This window comes from Schistocerca cancellata, chromosome 12 (assembly GCF_023864275.1).
Source record: "Schistocerca cancellata isolate TAMUIC-IGC-003103 chromosome 12, iqSchCanc2.1, whole genome shotgun sequence".
Classification (NCBI taxonomy): domain Eukaryota; kingdom Metazoa; phylum Arthropoda; class Insecta; order Orthoptera; family Acrididae; genus Schistocerca; species Schistocerca cancellata.
In genome coordinates, this window is record NC_064637.1 from 64,999,320 (window position 1) to 65,016,964 (window position 17,645).

General features: G+C 38.2%; 1 protein-coding gene across 1 annotated transcript in view; it reads left to right on the forward strand.

The window, feature by feature from the left end:
* Positions 1–17,645, forward strand: part of LOC126109664 (tubulin-specific chaperone D) — a 199,273-nt gene that overhangs the window by 123,828 nt on the left and 57,800 nt on the right. The window contains exon 13 of the mRNA XM_049914709.1: positions 4,551–4,721. Within this exon, the coding sequence (XP_049770666.1) occupies positions 4,551–4,721 (171 nt within the window). The remainder of the gene's footprint in view (positions 1–4,550; positions 4,722–17,645) is intronic.

The following is a 17,645-nucleotide window of genomic DNA, read 5'->3' on the forward strand; positions in this document are numbered from 1 at the left end:
AACTGGTGTTTACATATGATCATTTTGTGTTTGTCTAACACACACGTCTTCTATCTTTTAGCAACAGCTCGAGTGACAACTGCCAGTCACAATACTCATGCCATGAAGGCACTTTAAATTATTCTGCACGCCCTGTAATGTCTCTTTATGTGCTGTTCAATGTGACATGTAGTGAGAACCCCCACAATCACATTTTCATCAGTTTCTGTTGTGGTTTTATAAACAAACCTAGTGAAACCTTACAGGCAAAAATTGATAGAAGATTGTGCTGGCCATGGGGTAAGACATTCACTTTGAATCCAATATTTAGTCTGTCTGTTGTTCAGCTACTCACAGGTGTTAATATCAAAGAGTGTGTGTGTGTGTGTGTGTGTGTGTGTGTGTGTGTGTGTGAGAGAGAGAGAGAGAGAGAGAGAGAGAGAGCACTATGTCTCAATTGAACTCCAAGTAACTTGCAACATTTCGGTGAGATCCCTAATCTCCCGCTCCAGCTTTGTTCATTGTTAATTTATTAAACCATCTGCTTATTGTCACATGATCCTACTGGGAGCTCGTGCATTTAAAAATTAATCTTAAATAAGAGGAAGAGTTCAAAAAGCTTAATATTTTCTCATTAAGATAAGGTTAACAGCTTCACACTTAGCTGAGTGCACCATCTTTCCAACAGCAAATGTTGCTTTCAGTGTCCCAGTTTTCTAAAATGATTCCTTGCTGTGAGAAGTTTATTGGCTTCACGTTCACCTCAACATACTCCTGTTCGTAAAAATGAAATAATTCAAGCATATTTTAACTGATTTCTTAAATTCTTATTCTTCATGTGTTTTCAACAACAGTTCTGCGTCAGAACACTTTCTCACAGTTTTATAATTTATACAAAATACATGTTCTTCACTCAGGGTCCAGGATGGAATTGAAGTGAAAAAATTACATGCAGCGAGAGCTCACAGTTGACCCTCTCCAGTATTTCAGTGTTTGACGACATTCCAATTTATTTAGAAGTCCTCTTTTCTTTCAGATATATATTTGTGGTTTATGTAAATAACTATTTGTGTTTCACAAACAGATCATTTTAATATAAATGTCATTAAATTTATATGTTGTTAATACAAATTCTGTGACACCCATGCCAAAATTTCTTGTCAAATTTATGAATATATTTGAATTTAAATTACTTTGCATTTCAGAAAGTCAAAATTTCTTGTAACATACACAGAGTAGAGCTAATTTTCAAGTAATACAAAACTTTAAATATAATACAGGGTGGTTTGAAAATAATGACCTGATTTTGGATGGTAATAATTATGAAACATGCCACATGCCGGCAAGAAAATGTGTGTTGTTTGAATGGACATGGCCTAGAATTTCATAAAATTGCTGTTAGATTTCAGTCATTGCGTCTTCTCAGTTTGCAGTCAGTCAGAAGAAGATGGTGTCAGCTCAACAGAAGACATTTTGTGTGCTGCAGTTTGCAAAAAGTGAGTTGGTGATTTCGGTCCAGCATGCTTTTTGTCAGCATTTTGGCATTGATCCACCTGTACCCAAAAACATACATTGTTGGTATCTCCAATTTGAAAAGACAGGATGCTTTTGCAGAAGTAAGAGTCCACATTGACCTTACACTTCTGAAAGGAAAACACTGTGACTGGAATGAGGTATCTTCAAATACTGGAGAACTGGCTTTTTTCACAATTTCAGGAGGACTCTGATAACTTCATTTTCCAACAGGCTGGAGCTCCAGCACAGTGGCAAATCAACATATGTCAGTTTCTCAGCGACACTGTGCCTCAACTCTGGATAGGGCATGCGGAACACTGAGATACTGCATATTCTTGGCCTCCAAGATCACATGACATGACCCTATGCAATTTTTTTCTTGTGGGTATATGTGAAGGAAAGTGTGTTCATCTCCCCTTGACCTTATGACATACAAGAAGTGAAGAACAGAATAACAGCTGCCATAACTTCTGTGAAAGCAGACACACTGTGTAAAGTTTATGATGAATTTAACCATCATTACATGTTATTCATACTGGTGCTGGTGGACCCACAGAACATTTGTAATAGCATAGCGTAACAGAGCATTTTACAATTCATCCCACGTTTGTAGTATGTTTATATAAAAACATAATGGAGTTTTGAAATCGTGTCAATGCTCTGTGTATACATCACATTTTGTTAAGAAAAAGCACAATCTTTAGCAATTTAATTTTCACTTGTCTTATTTTGCAAGAAATATTAGTTTCTCAATCATTTACATAGAGATTAAGGTTACAACCAATTACATATACATTTTAAATGAAGCGATTAATAGTTTGTGAGTGAATACTAATACATAACGCAGTTAAAAGGTGTCAGACTATTCCGAAATTTCAAATATTTGTGGATGAAACAGTTATAAACAGGAATTTTTGTTTTACTTGCATTTTTGTAAATGGAGAACAGTGTGACTTCTGCTCATTACCGTATTTACTCAAATCTAAGCCGCACTTTTTTTCTGGTTTTTGTAATCCAAAAAAACCACCTGCGGCTTAGAATCGAGTGCAAAATAAGCGGAAGTTCTGAAAAATGTTGGTAGGTGCCACCACAACTAACTTCTGTTGTCGAATAAATGTAGTGCTACACAGGCATGCTTTGCAGGCACAAAGATAAATACTGGCGCCAAAACCTCTGCGTCAGTAAATAGTGATACAGTCAGAAATGAAGCACGGCAATTGACTAGATTTTTAAATCTAAGATGACTCTAATTTCTGTGCAGAATGTAATGTACTAAAGAGCCGTCTGCAAAGATTTTCAAACGGAGAAAAATTTTCGCTAAACTCTCGTTCAGAACATCTTCTATCATACAAATTCTATTATTTGGTTCCTGTTGATCATTATCAAAGCAAGCAGCAGTGTAAGTAACAACAAATAGCAGTCTCTTGCCATTGTTTCGCTAATAAGACGATTCCTCTCTTTTTTTTCTTAATTGTAAGCGGCGGTAGCGTGCACAAAAGCAAGCCATGCCGTGAGGGCGAGAGGCCGTAAACACAGAATGCAACAAACAATGCATGACACAGTATAGTAATACATTTTTAGCTTAGAGTGACCTAAACACCTATAACAAAGAGAACGGCATTTATCATATCAAAGAAAAATAAGCAATCAATTCAAACCAGACGAAGCACGTGAAAAAGGAAGGGTACCTGTATAAATACAGACAGAGTGCCTGACACATAGCAATGGCTACCTGGTATAGCTTAACTGCTAAGCTTACGACTCGAACCAAACTACTGTAGCTGTATTGTCATTCATTCGACCTAAATTGTGTCTCATATTACAATGGACCAACATTGTTTCGATTTGGAGGTGCGGCCTAAAACTTCTCTCTCCCCTTGAATTTTGAGTTTCAAATTTCAGGTGCGGCTTAGATTCAGGAATTCCCCCCCCCCCCCCCTTGATTTCGAGTCTCATTTTGCAGGTGCGGCTTAGATTCGAGTGCGGCTTAGATTCGAGTAAATATGGTACATTCATTTCCAGTGATTGTTCTCCACAGCTAGAACATTGTCTTGGCTTTTCTTTAGTCACAATCACAACGTCAGAGCAAAGAGGTACCTGTCATCTATTGCACAGTGTGTTGTAATCAAGTTTTGCATGCCAGAGGGTGTAAAACCATCCAAAATTTTGAAAAGACTTGCAGCACAGTTTGGGGACAACACCCTCAGAAAGAGTGAAGCGTTAGAATGACACAACCAATTTTTCTGAGGACAAGAAACAATGGAGAATGCAGCTCACTGATGTCACCCAATGATCAGCATGACAGAGAAAGGTTTTTGAACAGCCTTTTCTGATTTTAAAGGAGTTCTAATCGATTTTTTCCACGAATGATGCATATTATTGCACTCTTTTGGACCAACAAAACATTCGTACCATCAAAAAATGTTCACATTTCAAATCTCTGAGAATGATTGTGCTCCATGACAGCACTCAACCCCACACAGCTGCCCGAACTCAACAAAAAATTCAGTAATTGTTCTGGACCACACTAAAACATCTTCCCCACAATTCGAACTTGTTGCCCTGCAATTTTCATTTGTTTGGAACACTAAAGAAAGCAGTCGGAGGACACCTTTGGCGAGAGAGGCTTTGTTGAAGAATTTGTGTGCAATTGGCTGCTGCCGCAACCATGTTCTTTTATGAAAACCAGATCAAGAAACTGTCTGTCCACAGGAAAAAAATCTGACATGAGCATGGGCTATGGAGTTTCATCACTCCAGAATTGCTATTATGGTCATTTTCACAAACGACACAGAACTTTTCATATTTGCCTCAATGTGCATGTGTCAGCTTCCCGTTCACAGCACTTGTACAACCATGACAATTTTGATATTTCTTTTACACTTTTTGTAGTTCTTATTAACATGTTATATCCTTTAGATAGTTATAGCCACTTGTAATCCCTGTAATTTTTTTTAATTATCTTGTGCAGTACTTTTTTTTGAATACATTTGGTATTTTCTGATAACTGCAAAACAGTATGAACTATATAGTGACACACTTCACTTTTGCCCCAGGTTCATTCCCGAAGTTCATGCTAAATGGTAAGGTGGCAGACGTTCTAACAGCTTTGGTACACTGTTGCCATATCACAGATTCGACATTAAAGTGGTCGGAAAGTAGGAGAGATGCTATAAATGCAATCACAGCTGTTGTCAAGACGGTTGGAGTCCAAGGAGTTATGCAAGGTAATTGTGAAGCTCATGTAATTAATTGTTCATGTTTTGAGACTTTAGCTTCTGATTTCCTGCAGTCATAGAAAGGTAAAATCTGCACTGTTCATAAATAATTTTGCTCCACATTTTTATGTTCTTCCATGAGCTCTTCTGAAATAAGCACTTTTTGCAGTCTCCAGTCCTTGCCTATTACATATAATTTAAAGAACAAAAGGGTTTCCATAATGTATACACATGATAATGGAGGAATACCAGATTTCTTAAACAGGGGTTTACAAGAGTCTCTAGGCTTGCACCCAAACAAGTTTCTAATGGCCCTTTTTTGTAGTTTAAAAGTGCTATTAGCTGTTTTAGAGTTTCCCCAGAAGGTGGCCCCATATCTAAGACAAGAATGAAAGTACGCATGATATGCATTCAGCACTCACTCACTACAGCATGATTTTAATGAACAAAGAAGGTAACATGTTTTGCTCAGTTGTGCATTGAGATATTCAATATGCTTATTCCATCTGATGTTACTCTGCAGCCAAAGTCCTAAGACTTTGGTTTCAGTATTGTTACCAACTGGTTTGTCATTGATAGAGACTGATGAGATAAACATGTCCTTGTTAGGAACATTGTGGAATTTTAGAGCAATGGTTTTCTTACTGTTTATTACAAGGTGATTACTCTGCTAAGTTGTTTCGTGACCGTGTTTACTGTCTGCTGTAACTGTTCATTGTCGTCTCCTTTTAGTAGAATCGTGGTGTCATCTGCAAATATGATTGTTTTGTGTGCATCAACATTTAAGCTTAGATCATTTATGTACAGAAGAAACAGAAGGGGTCCCAATACTGATCCTTGGGGTACACCACATTTAATTTGTTTATATTCAGATAAGTGATTAGATACAGTTTTTAGTTCAATATTTGTGTGCTTGATGCACACTGCCTGCATACGAAGTCAGGAAGGAACTGATCCACTTGTTGGACAGACCTCAAATACCATATCTTTCTAGCTTTGATAGCAGAATTTTATGGCCCACCATGTCAAAAGCTTTTGACAAGTCAATAAAGACACCTATTGTTTCCTGTTTTTTGTCCATCAGGTTTAGGATGGAATTGATGCACTCATAGACAGCAGTTGTCGTTGACCTCTTATTTCTGAATCCATGTTGTTCATTACATAGGATGCTGTTTTTATTTATAAATTTCATAAGTTTCTCATACATGACTTTTTCCAGTACTTTAGAGATGTAGGAGGAAATTGTGATGAGTCCGTAGTTATTTACATTGTCTTTATCCCCTTTTTTATATACAGGAATAACTTTCGATGTTTTCAACACATCGGGGAAAGTGACTGCCTGAAGTGAGCAGTCGCAAAAGTGTGTGAGTACTTCAATTAGGTTTGTGTAGTAACACTGTTCACATTTACATCGCACTTCACTTAGCGTAGACTGGGACTGTGTCCTAGGCATGCCCGATGTTAACTCTGGGCACGGCCCGTGCTGCCTGAGTTGTTGTTGTTACGCCGGCAGAGGTCGCGTCCGAATTCTCGCGTGCCTTCTGGTGGACGGGACAATACTTGCGGCAACTATCGTCCGTGACGCGCCGTGCCGATGTGCGCCTCCCGCGATCTTTCTGGTGGCTACCGCACTTTGATGTGCTCTTCTTTAACATTGTTGCAGGTATACCATCAATACCTGCCGATTTGGAATTTTTTAGCCCTTTTATTGCTTTAGCTACTTGTGAAACAGAACTGATGTACATTGATCCTCTACATGTACTTATTTTATATTCATTTGCCTGGGTGCTCTTAAAGTTTGATTGTGACACATTATCAGCAACACCTGTGAAAAAGTTGTTAAAGGTGTTGGCTACTTCTAAGGGGTTTGTTACTTTTTTATTTTTATGTGATAGTGTTATATTTTTGCAAGGTTGTCTGTATTCTCCACATTCTTTTTTTATAACACTCCACATAGCCTTTGATTTATTAGCTGAATTATAAATGATTTCATCATTATGCATTATTTTTGCTGCTTTTATTACTTAATATTTTGGAGTATTTTTTATAGTATGTGCGTACTACAGGTGAGGAATTTTTTGAGTTACATATTTCATGAAGTAGTCTTTTCTTCTGGCATGAAACCCTTATTCCCTTTGTGATCCAGCTGTTTGTTCTAGATTTCCCCCGTATGGTTAATGTTTTCAGTGGGAATGCAAGTTCAAAGAAATAGGTTAATGTATCAATGAAAGTGTTGAATTTTTCATTTATATTGTTCATTTTGTACACTCCTAGCCATTTTTCTTTCTGTAATAAGTTGTTGAAGTAGTTTACATTATGCTGATTATAACTTCGATATGCTGTTCTGAAAGACATGTTGTTAATAATACTGCCTTGTAGTTTTATGCTTAATATTTGAGCCAGATGATCACTAAAACCTGCATTGAAAATTTTTAGTGAGGTGTTGTGTAAACTATTCTTGACTAGAAACTGATCAAGAGCTGTTTGTCAAGTTACTGATGCTCGGGTAGCTGCTTTTACTTCAGCTTTTAAATTGTAGGACGTTGCAAGGTTCAAAATGGTCTCCCTATTTCCACTATTCGTGAGGAAGTCAATATTGAAGTCACCACAGATTATCAATTCACAATCCATTCTATTTACTTTATTTAGCAATGACTCAATTTTGTTTAAGAAAAGTTCAAAATTCCCGGATGGTGATCGGTAAACTGTAGCAATAACCAAGTTGAACTGAGTAAGTTTTATAGCTGCAATTTCATAATCCTTTTCGACATTTGCACTAGTTAAGTCAGGTAGTGTAATAAAATCTGCATTATCCTTTGTGTAAATTGCTACCCCACCCTAGTTGCTGTTTTTCCTGCAGTAGTAAGCAGCCAAGACAATTTTTTTCGTATTCTGGATTAATTCGGGGTTAAGCCAGTGCTCAGAAATGCATAACACTGAGATATCATTAAGTTCATGTGTTAATAGTATGTTAATTTCATCGATCTTATTACGCAGGGATTGCACATTATGGTGATAAATTTTTAGTTCGGGCGTATTCATGATTTGGTAATTGGGAATCATATTTACAGCATCACATACCTCTAGTTTAAATTTGGAACATCAGCAGTGTTGTATTTTCGTTCTTCTTTCTTGTTTATTTTGTTTTCCTCGCTGTTGTTGGAAGGATGTTCAGGAAGCTGATAGATTGTTCTATCCCTTACAAGTCTTTCTTTAATTATTCACTAAGACGATCACAAACAAACCTTTTCCCTTCATAGTTCAAATGCATTCCATGCTTCGTGTGCAGATTTCGATGCAGCTTGCTTATATCCAGTACATCGCTCTTAGCGTATTGAGAACACAGTTTCCTTATTTTAATGTTTGTTTTCCGAATTTCTTTGTTTACACATGAACTATAAATCAGATCATGCCTATGAGGAAGTGTGGCAACTACTGTGTTTCTGCATTTATTAGCTTGTAAAAAATTCTGTGGCATTTTCACGCAAACCTCTGCTTCATTTTTTGCCACATCGTTTGAACCCATTATACAGACGATAAAGTCAATTTCTTGCATTAATTTCGTCTGGGTGATTTTAACGCCAGGATTGAAAATCGAACAGAAGGGTATGAAAAGGTTATGGGTAAATTTGAAGAGGATATGGAGGCCAACAGAAACGGGAAACAACTCTTGGATTTCTGTACCAGTATGGGCTTAGTAATCACAAACTCCTTTTTTAAACATAAGAACATTCACCGGTATACTTGGGAAGGCAGGGGAACCAGATCTGTCATTGACTAGATAATAACAGATTAGGAATTCAGGAAGGCTGTGAGGGACACACGTGTATTCAGGGGATTCTTTGATGACACTGATCATTATTTAATCTGCAGTGAAATTGGGATTGTGAGGCCGAAAGTGCAGGAGGTCAGGTCCATATGTAGGAGGATAAGAGTGGAGAAACTTCAGGGTAAGGAAATCAGGCACAAGTACATAACAGCGATCTCAGAAAGGTACCAGTTAGTTGAATGTAGTCAATTACAGTCATTGGAAAAGGAATGGACAAGGTACAGGGACACAGTACTAGAAGTGGCTAAAGAATGTCTTGGAACAGTAGTGTGTAAAAGTAGGATGAAGCAAACAGCTTGGTGGAATGATACAGTCAAGGCAGCCTGTAAAAGGAAAAAGAAGGCGTATCAAAAATGGCTACATACCAGAACCCAGGTAGACAGAGAAAGTTATGTTGAAGAAAGAAACAAAGCCAAACAGATAATTGCAGCATCCAAGAAGAAATCGTGGGAAGATTTTGGAAACAGGTTGGAGACTATGGGTCAAGCTGCTGGAAAACCATTCTGGAGTGTAATTAGCAGTCTTCGAAAGGGAGGTAAGAAGGAAATGACAAGTATTTTGGACAGGTCAGGAAAACTGCTGGTGAATCCTGTGGATGCCTTGGGCAGATGGAGGGAATATTTTGAAGAGTTGCGATCAGTAATGTTTCAGATTTCGAGGTAGAATGGGATAGGAATGATGATGGAAATAGGATCACATTTGAGGAAGTGGAAAAAATGATCAATAGATTGCAGTGTAATAAAGCGGCTAGGGTGGATGAAATTAAGTCGGAACTCATCAAATACAGTGGAATGTCAGGTCTTAAATGGCTACACAGGATAATTGAAATGGTGTGGGAGTCGGGACAGGTTCCATCAGACTGGACAAAAGCAGTAATCACACCAATCTTTAAACATGGAAACAGAAAAGATTGTAACAACTACAGAGGTATCTCTTTAATCAGCGTTGTGGGTAAAATCTTCTCAGGTATTGTTGAAAGGAAAGTGCGAGTATTAGTTGAGGACCAATTGGATGAAAATCAGTGTCGGTTTAGGCCTCTTAGAGGTTGTCAGGACCAGATCTTTAGCTTACGGCAAATAATGGAGAAGTGTTATGAGTGGAACAGGGAATTGTATCTATGCTTTATAGATCTAGAAAAGGCATATGACCGGGTTCCTAGGAAGAAGTTATTGTCTGTTCTACAAGATTATGGAATAGGAGGCAAACTTTTGCAAGCAATTAAAGGTCTTTACATGGATAGTCAGGCAGCAGTTAGAGTTGACGGTAAATTGAGTTCATGGTGACGGTAAATTGAGTTCATGGTTCAGAGTAGTTTCAGGGGTAAGACAAGGCTGCAACCTGTCTCCACTGTTGTTCATATTATTTATGGATCATATGTTCAAAACAATAGACTGGCTGGGTGAGATTAAGACATGTGAACACAAAATAAGCAGTCTTGCATATGCGGATGACTTAGTTGTGATGGCAGATTCGATTGAAAGTTTGCAAAGTAATATTTCAGAGCTAGATCAGAAATGTAAGGACTATGGTATGAAGATTAGCATCTCCAAAACGAAAGTAATGTCAGTGGGAAAGAAGTATAAATGGATTGAGTGCCAAATAGGAGGAACAGGTGGACGGTTTCAAGTACTTAGGATGCATATTCTCACAGGATGGCAACATAGTGAAAGAACTGGAAGCGAGGTGTAGCAAAGCTAATGCAGTGAGCGCTCAGCTACGATCTACTCTCTTCTGCAAGAAGTAAGTCAGTACCGAGACTAAGTTATCTGTGCACCGTTCAATCTTTCAACCAACTTTGTTGTATGGGAGTGAAAGCTGGGTGGATTCAGGTTACCTTATCAACAAGGTTGAGGTTACAGATATGAAAGTAGCTAGGATGATTGCAGGTACTAGTAGATGGGAACAATGGCAGGAGGGTGTCCACAATGAGGAAATCAAAGAAAAACTGGGAATGAACTCTATGGATATAGCAGTCAGGGCGAACAGGCTTAGATGGTGGGGTCATGTTACACGCATGGGAGAAGCAAGGTTACCCAAGAGACTCATGGATTCAGCAGTAGAGGGTAGGAGGAGTCGGAGCAGACCGAGGAGAAGGTACCTGGATTCGGTTAAGAATGATTTTGAAGTAATAGGTTTAACATCAGAAGAGGCACCAATATTAGCACTGAATAGGGGATCATGGACGAACTGTATAAGGGGGGCTATGCTCCAGACTGAACGCTGAAAGGCATAATCAGTCTTAAATGATGATGATGATGATGATGATGATGATTTCGTCTGAGAGTTAATGTCTACAACATTGTTACATCCCACTCCCGGTTTCACTACACTAGTCACTGCGATGTCGCGATTTTTCTCACGGAGCATGCTGGATAGATTTCTGCCATGGCTGTCTGTTAGTAATAGTACATTACTCTTTTTCCCTGATGATCGGTTTTTGTTGTTGACATTATTTGAAAATACGGTATTCATTTTCAGTTCATTGACTTTTTCAAGTTCATGATCATTTGGAGAGTTGTTATCACAGTCACTTGTTTGCAAAACATGATATTTGTTTTTTTCCAAAAATATGACAGTTTTAGCAGACTTTGTTGTTCTTTTTGTAGTTGGAACACTATTTTTGTACGACACTGTTACCCACTTGGATGATATATTACTTTTGTCTTGCATCGCTTCACTTAGTGTTGGCTTCGATCGTGGATCCTGATTTTCTTTCTTGAGTGAGTCAATATCGCTTCTTAAGGAACTGACTATGAATTGTAAGCTAGCAATTCGTTCTTTTAGAGTTGTTATTTCAGTGTTACAATTCTTACAAACTCCCTTTTTAACAGCATAACTATAACTATTTCTCAAGTTAGAATCACACACTTCTACACTCGCGGCCATCTTGTATATAAGATAATGGAGATATCCTCCATTACCATGTGTATACATTATGGAAACCCTTTTGGTCTTTAAATTAAATGTAATAGGCAAGGACCGGAGACTGCAAAAAAACTGTGATATACATGAGCACTTTACCAGACAAAACAGAAACTTACATATGACTCAAATCAGCACAGCACTGTGCCAAAAAGGTACTTTTCACATCGGAGTTAAGCTTTATAACAAACTTCCTGAAAACATAAAAGCTTTCACTTTGGTCAATACATTTGGAAAATCTCTAAAGTCGTATTTACAGCATCACTGCTTTTACTCCATTGAAGAATATTTAAATTTATGAAATGTGTTATATAAATACTTACGTGTAAAGTGTATTATTGTAACCTTAAATATGTATGCCTTGAAATGACTTTCAGCCTGTATATTTATAACTTGACTTGTCCAATGTCTTATGCATAAGCTGCTATGTAGACAACAGGACCAATAAAAAATACAAATACAAACACAAAAACAGTTTATTATCCATAAGAAAATTGTATTGACAGATAGTAAAGAGACTGAGACAGCCATGTAAAAATATTCGTGTGAGTATTATACACTAGTATACTTGAGGAGGTTTAGTAAGTTGCATGTATTACACTCTGTAAAAGGGATGGATAGAGAACAACAGTAAGTTGAAAGAGAAAATATGAGCTCTCGGAATCAGAAAAATGTGTATGATGTAGGAAATTTTTGGCTGTAACAAAACATGGTGTACATACAACCAGAAACAATAACGAAATTGTCCAGTCTGTTGTGGCGTATGTTCCATGGATGAGTAATGTAGATTATATGGGGCAAGTCAAAAAGTATTTGCTCAACTTTTTCTAATTTATTATAATGACAGCACAAAATTTGTTATGGTGTTGTATTTAGTCATGGTCATTATGCTTTTCGATGCACTTTTGTAAATTTCCCTGTGAACTCTCTTCTCATTGAGCGGCGAAGACCAGGTTAAAGACAGTATGGGATTTGATTACGCTTGGATGAGTGACCGTTTGGGTTTGGCGAATGCTGTTGGCAAGCGGGGTGCACTCAATCCTTCTGAGGCAAACTGAGGAGTTACTTGACTGAGAAGTAGTGGTTCCACTCTTGTAAACTGACATATGGCTGGAAGAGCAGTGTGCTGACCACATAACCCTCCATACCCGCATCCAGTGATGTTTGTGGGCTGAGGATGACATGGCAGCCGGTCAGTAATGTTGGGCCTTCATTGCCTCTTCGGGAAGAGTTTAGTTTAGTTTTTATGTTTAGGATTTTCGCCTGCCTCTAGGCTACAAGGCCCGTCAGGTGAATAGTAAAGTGAGGTGACACCAGTAGTTGTGTAAATTAGCAAAAGAGTCAGTTTTGCCTGCTTTACACGTAAAAATCTTTTTCATTGTGCAGAGCTTTCACTCAATTCTGCTCAACAGCATAATCTGCTGTGGCATTGCAACTACATCTACATCTACATCTACATCCATACTCCGCAAGCCACCTGACGGTGTGTGGCGGAGGGTACCTTGAGTACCTCTATCGGTTCTCCCTTCTATTCCAGTCTCGTATTGTTCGTGGAAAGAAGGATAGTCAGTATACCTCTGTGTGGGCTCTAATCTCTCTGATTTTATCCTCATGGCCTCTTCGCGAGATATACGTAGGAGGGAGCAATATACTGCTTGACTCTTCGGTGAAGGTATGTTCCCGAAACTTTGACAAAAGCCCGTACCGAGCTACTGAGCGTCTCTCCTGCAGAGTCTTCCACTGGAGTTTATCTATCATCTCCGTTATGCTTTCGTGATTACTAAATGATCCTGTAACGAAGCGCGCTGCTCTCCGTTGGATCTTCTCTATATCTTCTATCAACCCTATGTGGTACGGATCCCACACTGCTGAGCAGTTTCAAGCAGTGGGCGAACAAGCGTACTGTCAAATAAGTTTTTATCCCAAGAAGTGTGCTTCAGGGAGACAGGGATTTTTACACATATTTGCCAATACATGCATCCCCTAATGGTATTGTGGTTATTAGTAAGAGTGAATGTAGGACAAACTCTGCAATTCACAGTCACAGCACTAGATGTAAAAATAGTATTCTTAATTTCATTTCTCATATTAAATGTTTCAGGAAAGCCTGTAACTATGTCATTCGTGATTTAAATAATGAAAACTGCACCACTTACTTATTTTTTTTTTTTTATTCTTAGCACAATAAGTTTCAAGAATTTATTCTCATTTTTGAGTGTATTTGTGAATTTGTTTACATGAATATGTTTGGTGATGTTTGCATGTGTGGTTTTCTGCCTCTCTCGCTTCTTTTTGAAGTTAGACTGCAATCGGAAAATCGGACAAAATGAATCTGTGTATATTTTTATAGGCTAATGTTAGAAATGGTATTTTGTTTGTCTACTTACAGGTATTGTGCCTCCTCCATTATACAGAATATTGCACACACAAATCATCACTTACACTGTTTACAAATCTTGCTACAAATGTATTATGGTACTACGAGCAAATGTTCATATTTGTGAAAATTGTTACAGCTGTCATATGTAGGAGAAACATTTGAAGAAATTAACTGATTCACTATCTAGTTTGTCACTGAGAATTTTTTTCTCTTTGCTTTTTGTGGTGTACAAGAATTTCAGGTTCCTCCATTAGAACCATTGTATGATATTTTTGAAAGTGGTGGAGTATCTTAAGATCTTTTTCTATGTTTTGGAAAGGGTGTTCAGTGTTTTTATGTGTGTTGCTATTGCTGATTTGTAAATTTTTTGTGTGTAACAGCTGATGTGCTCAGTCTCTCTAATTTGGAAAGTCCTGCCATTTTGTCCTATGTAGTAGCTTGAGCAAGTTCTACGTGTTATTTTTTATATTCCTGAGTCTGAGAATTTATCTTTTTTAGTATTTAAGATGTGGACTAGTTTGTATTGTTGTTTGTAGAGATAGCTACTTTCACTTTATGTCACTTAAGTAGGTTTGCTGTTTTTTGAGAAATGTTCCCTACATAAGGTATGCTAGCCAAACATTTGATTGTATTATTGGTTCCTTGTAAAGAACCAGGAATTTCACTCTTTCTTTATTTGTCTGTGCATACTATTTATCATTGAGCTGTGGAAGTCATTGGTCACCGCAGTTTTGCCTAGTGATGTTTAACCCTTTACTCTTTGTTCATTGGGATTTTGTTTTCTGTGTGTATCATCATGTGGTATGCAGCTTTAATGTGTACATCTGGGAGATATGATGTAGCACAGATTGTGTTGCTAGAGTTTCTTTTTTTCTGTCCATCTTAAAATTGTGCCTGTTATTTTTGTTTTCTATGCAGAAATATAGTAAATTAATGCCACTGTTTTTCTTTTATTCAGCTATGAAATATATTGTGTTGTGTACATTATTAAACAAATTTATGATGTTATTGGTGTCTTTGTTGTTACCTTTGAGTTACATTAAGATATCATCTACATATCTTTTGTAATATACTATATTTTTTTGAACAGTGTGTTCCTGGGTATTAAATATTTTCTGTTTTATACGTCTTAAGAAAGTGTCTGCTATAGTGCCAGGGATGAGGCTGTGGGTAGTCACTCCATCTGGTTCTTGATAAATGTTACCATGAGTACAAAGTAGTTGTTGTTGAGCATTATTCCTAGTAACTCTATAAATTCAGTAATTTCAGCTTGTGAACACTTTGTGCTTTAGCCAGTTGTTCTTTAGCCAGTTGTTCTTTATTACTGCAATGGTTTCTTTAACAAGGCTATTGGAATACGGGTTTGTGATGCCTAATGATATGAAATGGGCACCATCTCGAATTTTGATTTCTTTTATTTCAATGACTATATGTTGTTTCATGTGTGTAATAAATTTTTAGGAACTGATTGAGCTTGTGAGGTATTTTGCATGTGTGGCTGTTCATACTGTTAACTCCATCTACATCTACATCTATACTCTACAAACCACCATTAGGTGCATAGCAGAGGATACATCCCATTGTACCAGGGTTTCTTCCTGTTCCATTCACTTATGGAGAATGGGAAGAATGATTGTTTGAATGCCTCTGTGCATGCTGTAATTATTCTAACCTTATCCTCACGATCTATATGTGAGCAATACATATGGGGTGATGACAGTGTTTGGTTTGTGGGGTGCTCAACTGCGCAGTCATGAGTACCTGATACATATGGGGCTGTAGTACATTCATAGAGGAAAGAGTTAAAGCTGCTTATTGAAACTTTGTTAATAGACTTCTCGTTCCCTGTGACACTCTCCCGTGGATTAAACAAATCTGCGACCATTTGTGCTGCCCTTCTTTGTATATGTTCAGTATCCCCTGTTAGTTCTATCCAGTATGTGTCCCTTGCACTTGACCAATATTCTAGAACTGGTTGCATGAGTGATTTGTGAGCAATCTGCTTTGTAGACTGATTGCACTTCCCCAACATTTTACCAATAATAAAGTTCCTGAATTTACTGCCCTCCAGGAAGCGTGTGGCGCGCAAATTATTCTCGGGACTGAGACCTGGCTGAACCCTGAGATAGGGAGCTCTGAAATATTTAGTGAGGGTTGGAACGTGCATTGGAAAGACAGATTAGACACTGTAGGAGGTGGTGTCTTCATTGCAGTTGACAAAAATATTGTGTCTACTGAGGTTGAAGCAGAGTGTGATTGTGAAGTTATCTGGACACATTTGACAGGGCTAGGGGAAATAAAGTTAATTGTGGGGTATTATTACCGGGCACCAGGTTCCACCGTGACAGTTCTAGAATCATTCCAAGGGAGTCTACATTCTGTATCGCAGAAGTACCTGGATCATGCTATATTAGTCGGAGGCGACTTCAACCTACCTAGTATAGACTGGGATGTCTATGGATTCATTACAGGTGGTACAGACAAGCCGTCGTGTGAATTACTTTTGAACACATTATCCGAAAACTGTCTTGAGCAGCTAAATCAACAGCCAATGCGTAATGGAAATATTTTAGATCTGGTAGCCATGAACAGACCAGACCTCATTGACAGTGTCAGTGTTGAGACAGGAATTAGTGATCATGATGTTGTCATTACAACTATGGTTATGAAAGTTAAAAAGTCGGTCAAGAAGGCTAGGAGAGTATTCTTACTGGAAAGAGCAGATAAGCAGTTATCATCTTCACACTTAGTAAATGAATCAACTTCATTTACTTCCGGTACGATGGACGTGGAAGAATTATGTGCAAATTTTAACCACATTGTAAATTACGCATTGGACAGGTATGTGCCAAAAAAGTGGGTTATGGGCGGAAAAGACCCACCGTGGTTTAACAACGCAATTCAGAGAATGCTCAGGAAGCAAAGGCAGTTGCACTCGCGGTACAAGAAAGATCGGGAGAATGAGGACAGGCAAAAGTTAGTAGAGATTCGTTCTGCTGTAAAAAGAGGAATGCGCGAAGCATTCAACCACTACCACTGTCATATCTTAGCAAAAGATCTTGCTGAAAACCCAAGGATATTGTGGTCTTACATAAAATTGGTAAGCGGGTTGAAGGCTTCCATCCAGTCACTCACTGATCAGTCTGGCCTGGCAACGGAAGACAGCAAAACGAAAGCTGAAATTTTAAATTTAACGTTTGAGAAATCTTTCACGCAGGAGGATCGTACAAACATACCGCCGTTTGAGTCTCATACAGATTCCCGTATGGAGGACATAGTGATAGACATCCCTGGGGTTGTGAAGCAACTGAATGGGTTGAAAATAAATAAATCGCCAGGTTTCCAGAATGAGATTTTCACTTTGCAGCGGAGTGTGCGCTGATATGAAACTTCCTGGCAGATTAAAACTGTGTACCGGACCGAGACTCAAACTCGGTCTGGCACACAGTTTTAATCTGCCAGGAAGTTTCAAATTGCCAGGTCCTGATGGAATTCCAATTCAGTTTTACAGAGAGTACTCTACTGCATTGGCTCCTTACTTAGCTTTCATTTATCATGAATCTCTTGCCCAACGTAAAGTCCCGAGCGACTGGCAAAAAGTGCAGGTGACGCCTGTATATAAGAAGGGTAGAAGGATGGATCCTCAAAATTACAGACCAATATCCTTAACAGCGGTTTGTTGCAGGATTCTAGAACATATTCCCAGTTCGAATGTAATGAATTTCCTTGAGACAGAGAAGTTGCTGTCCATGCATCAGCACGGCTTTAGAAAGCATAGCTCCTGCGATACGCAACTCGCCCT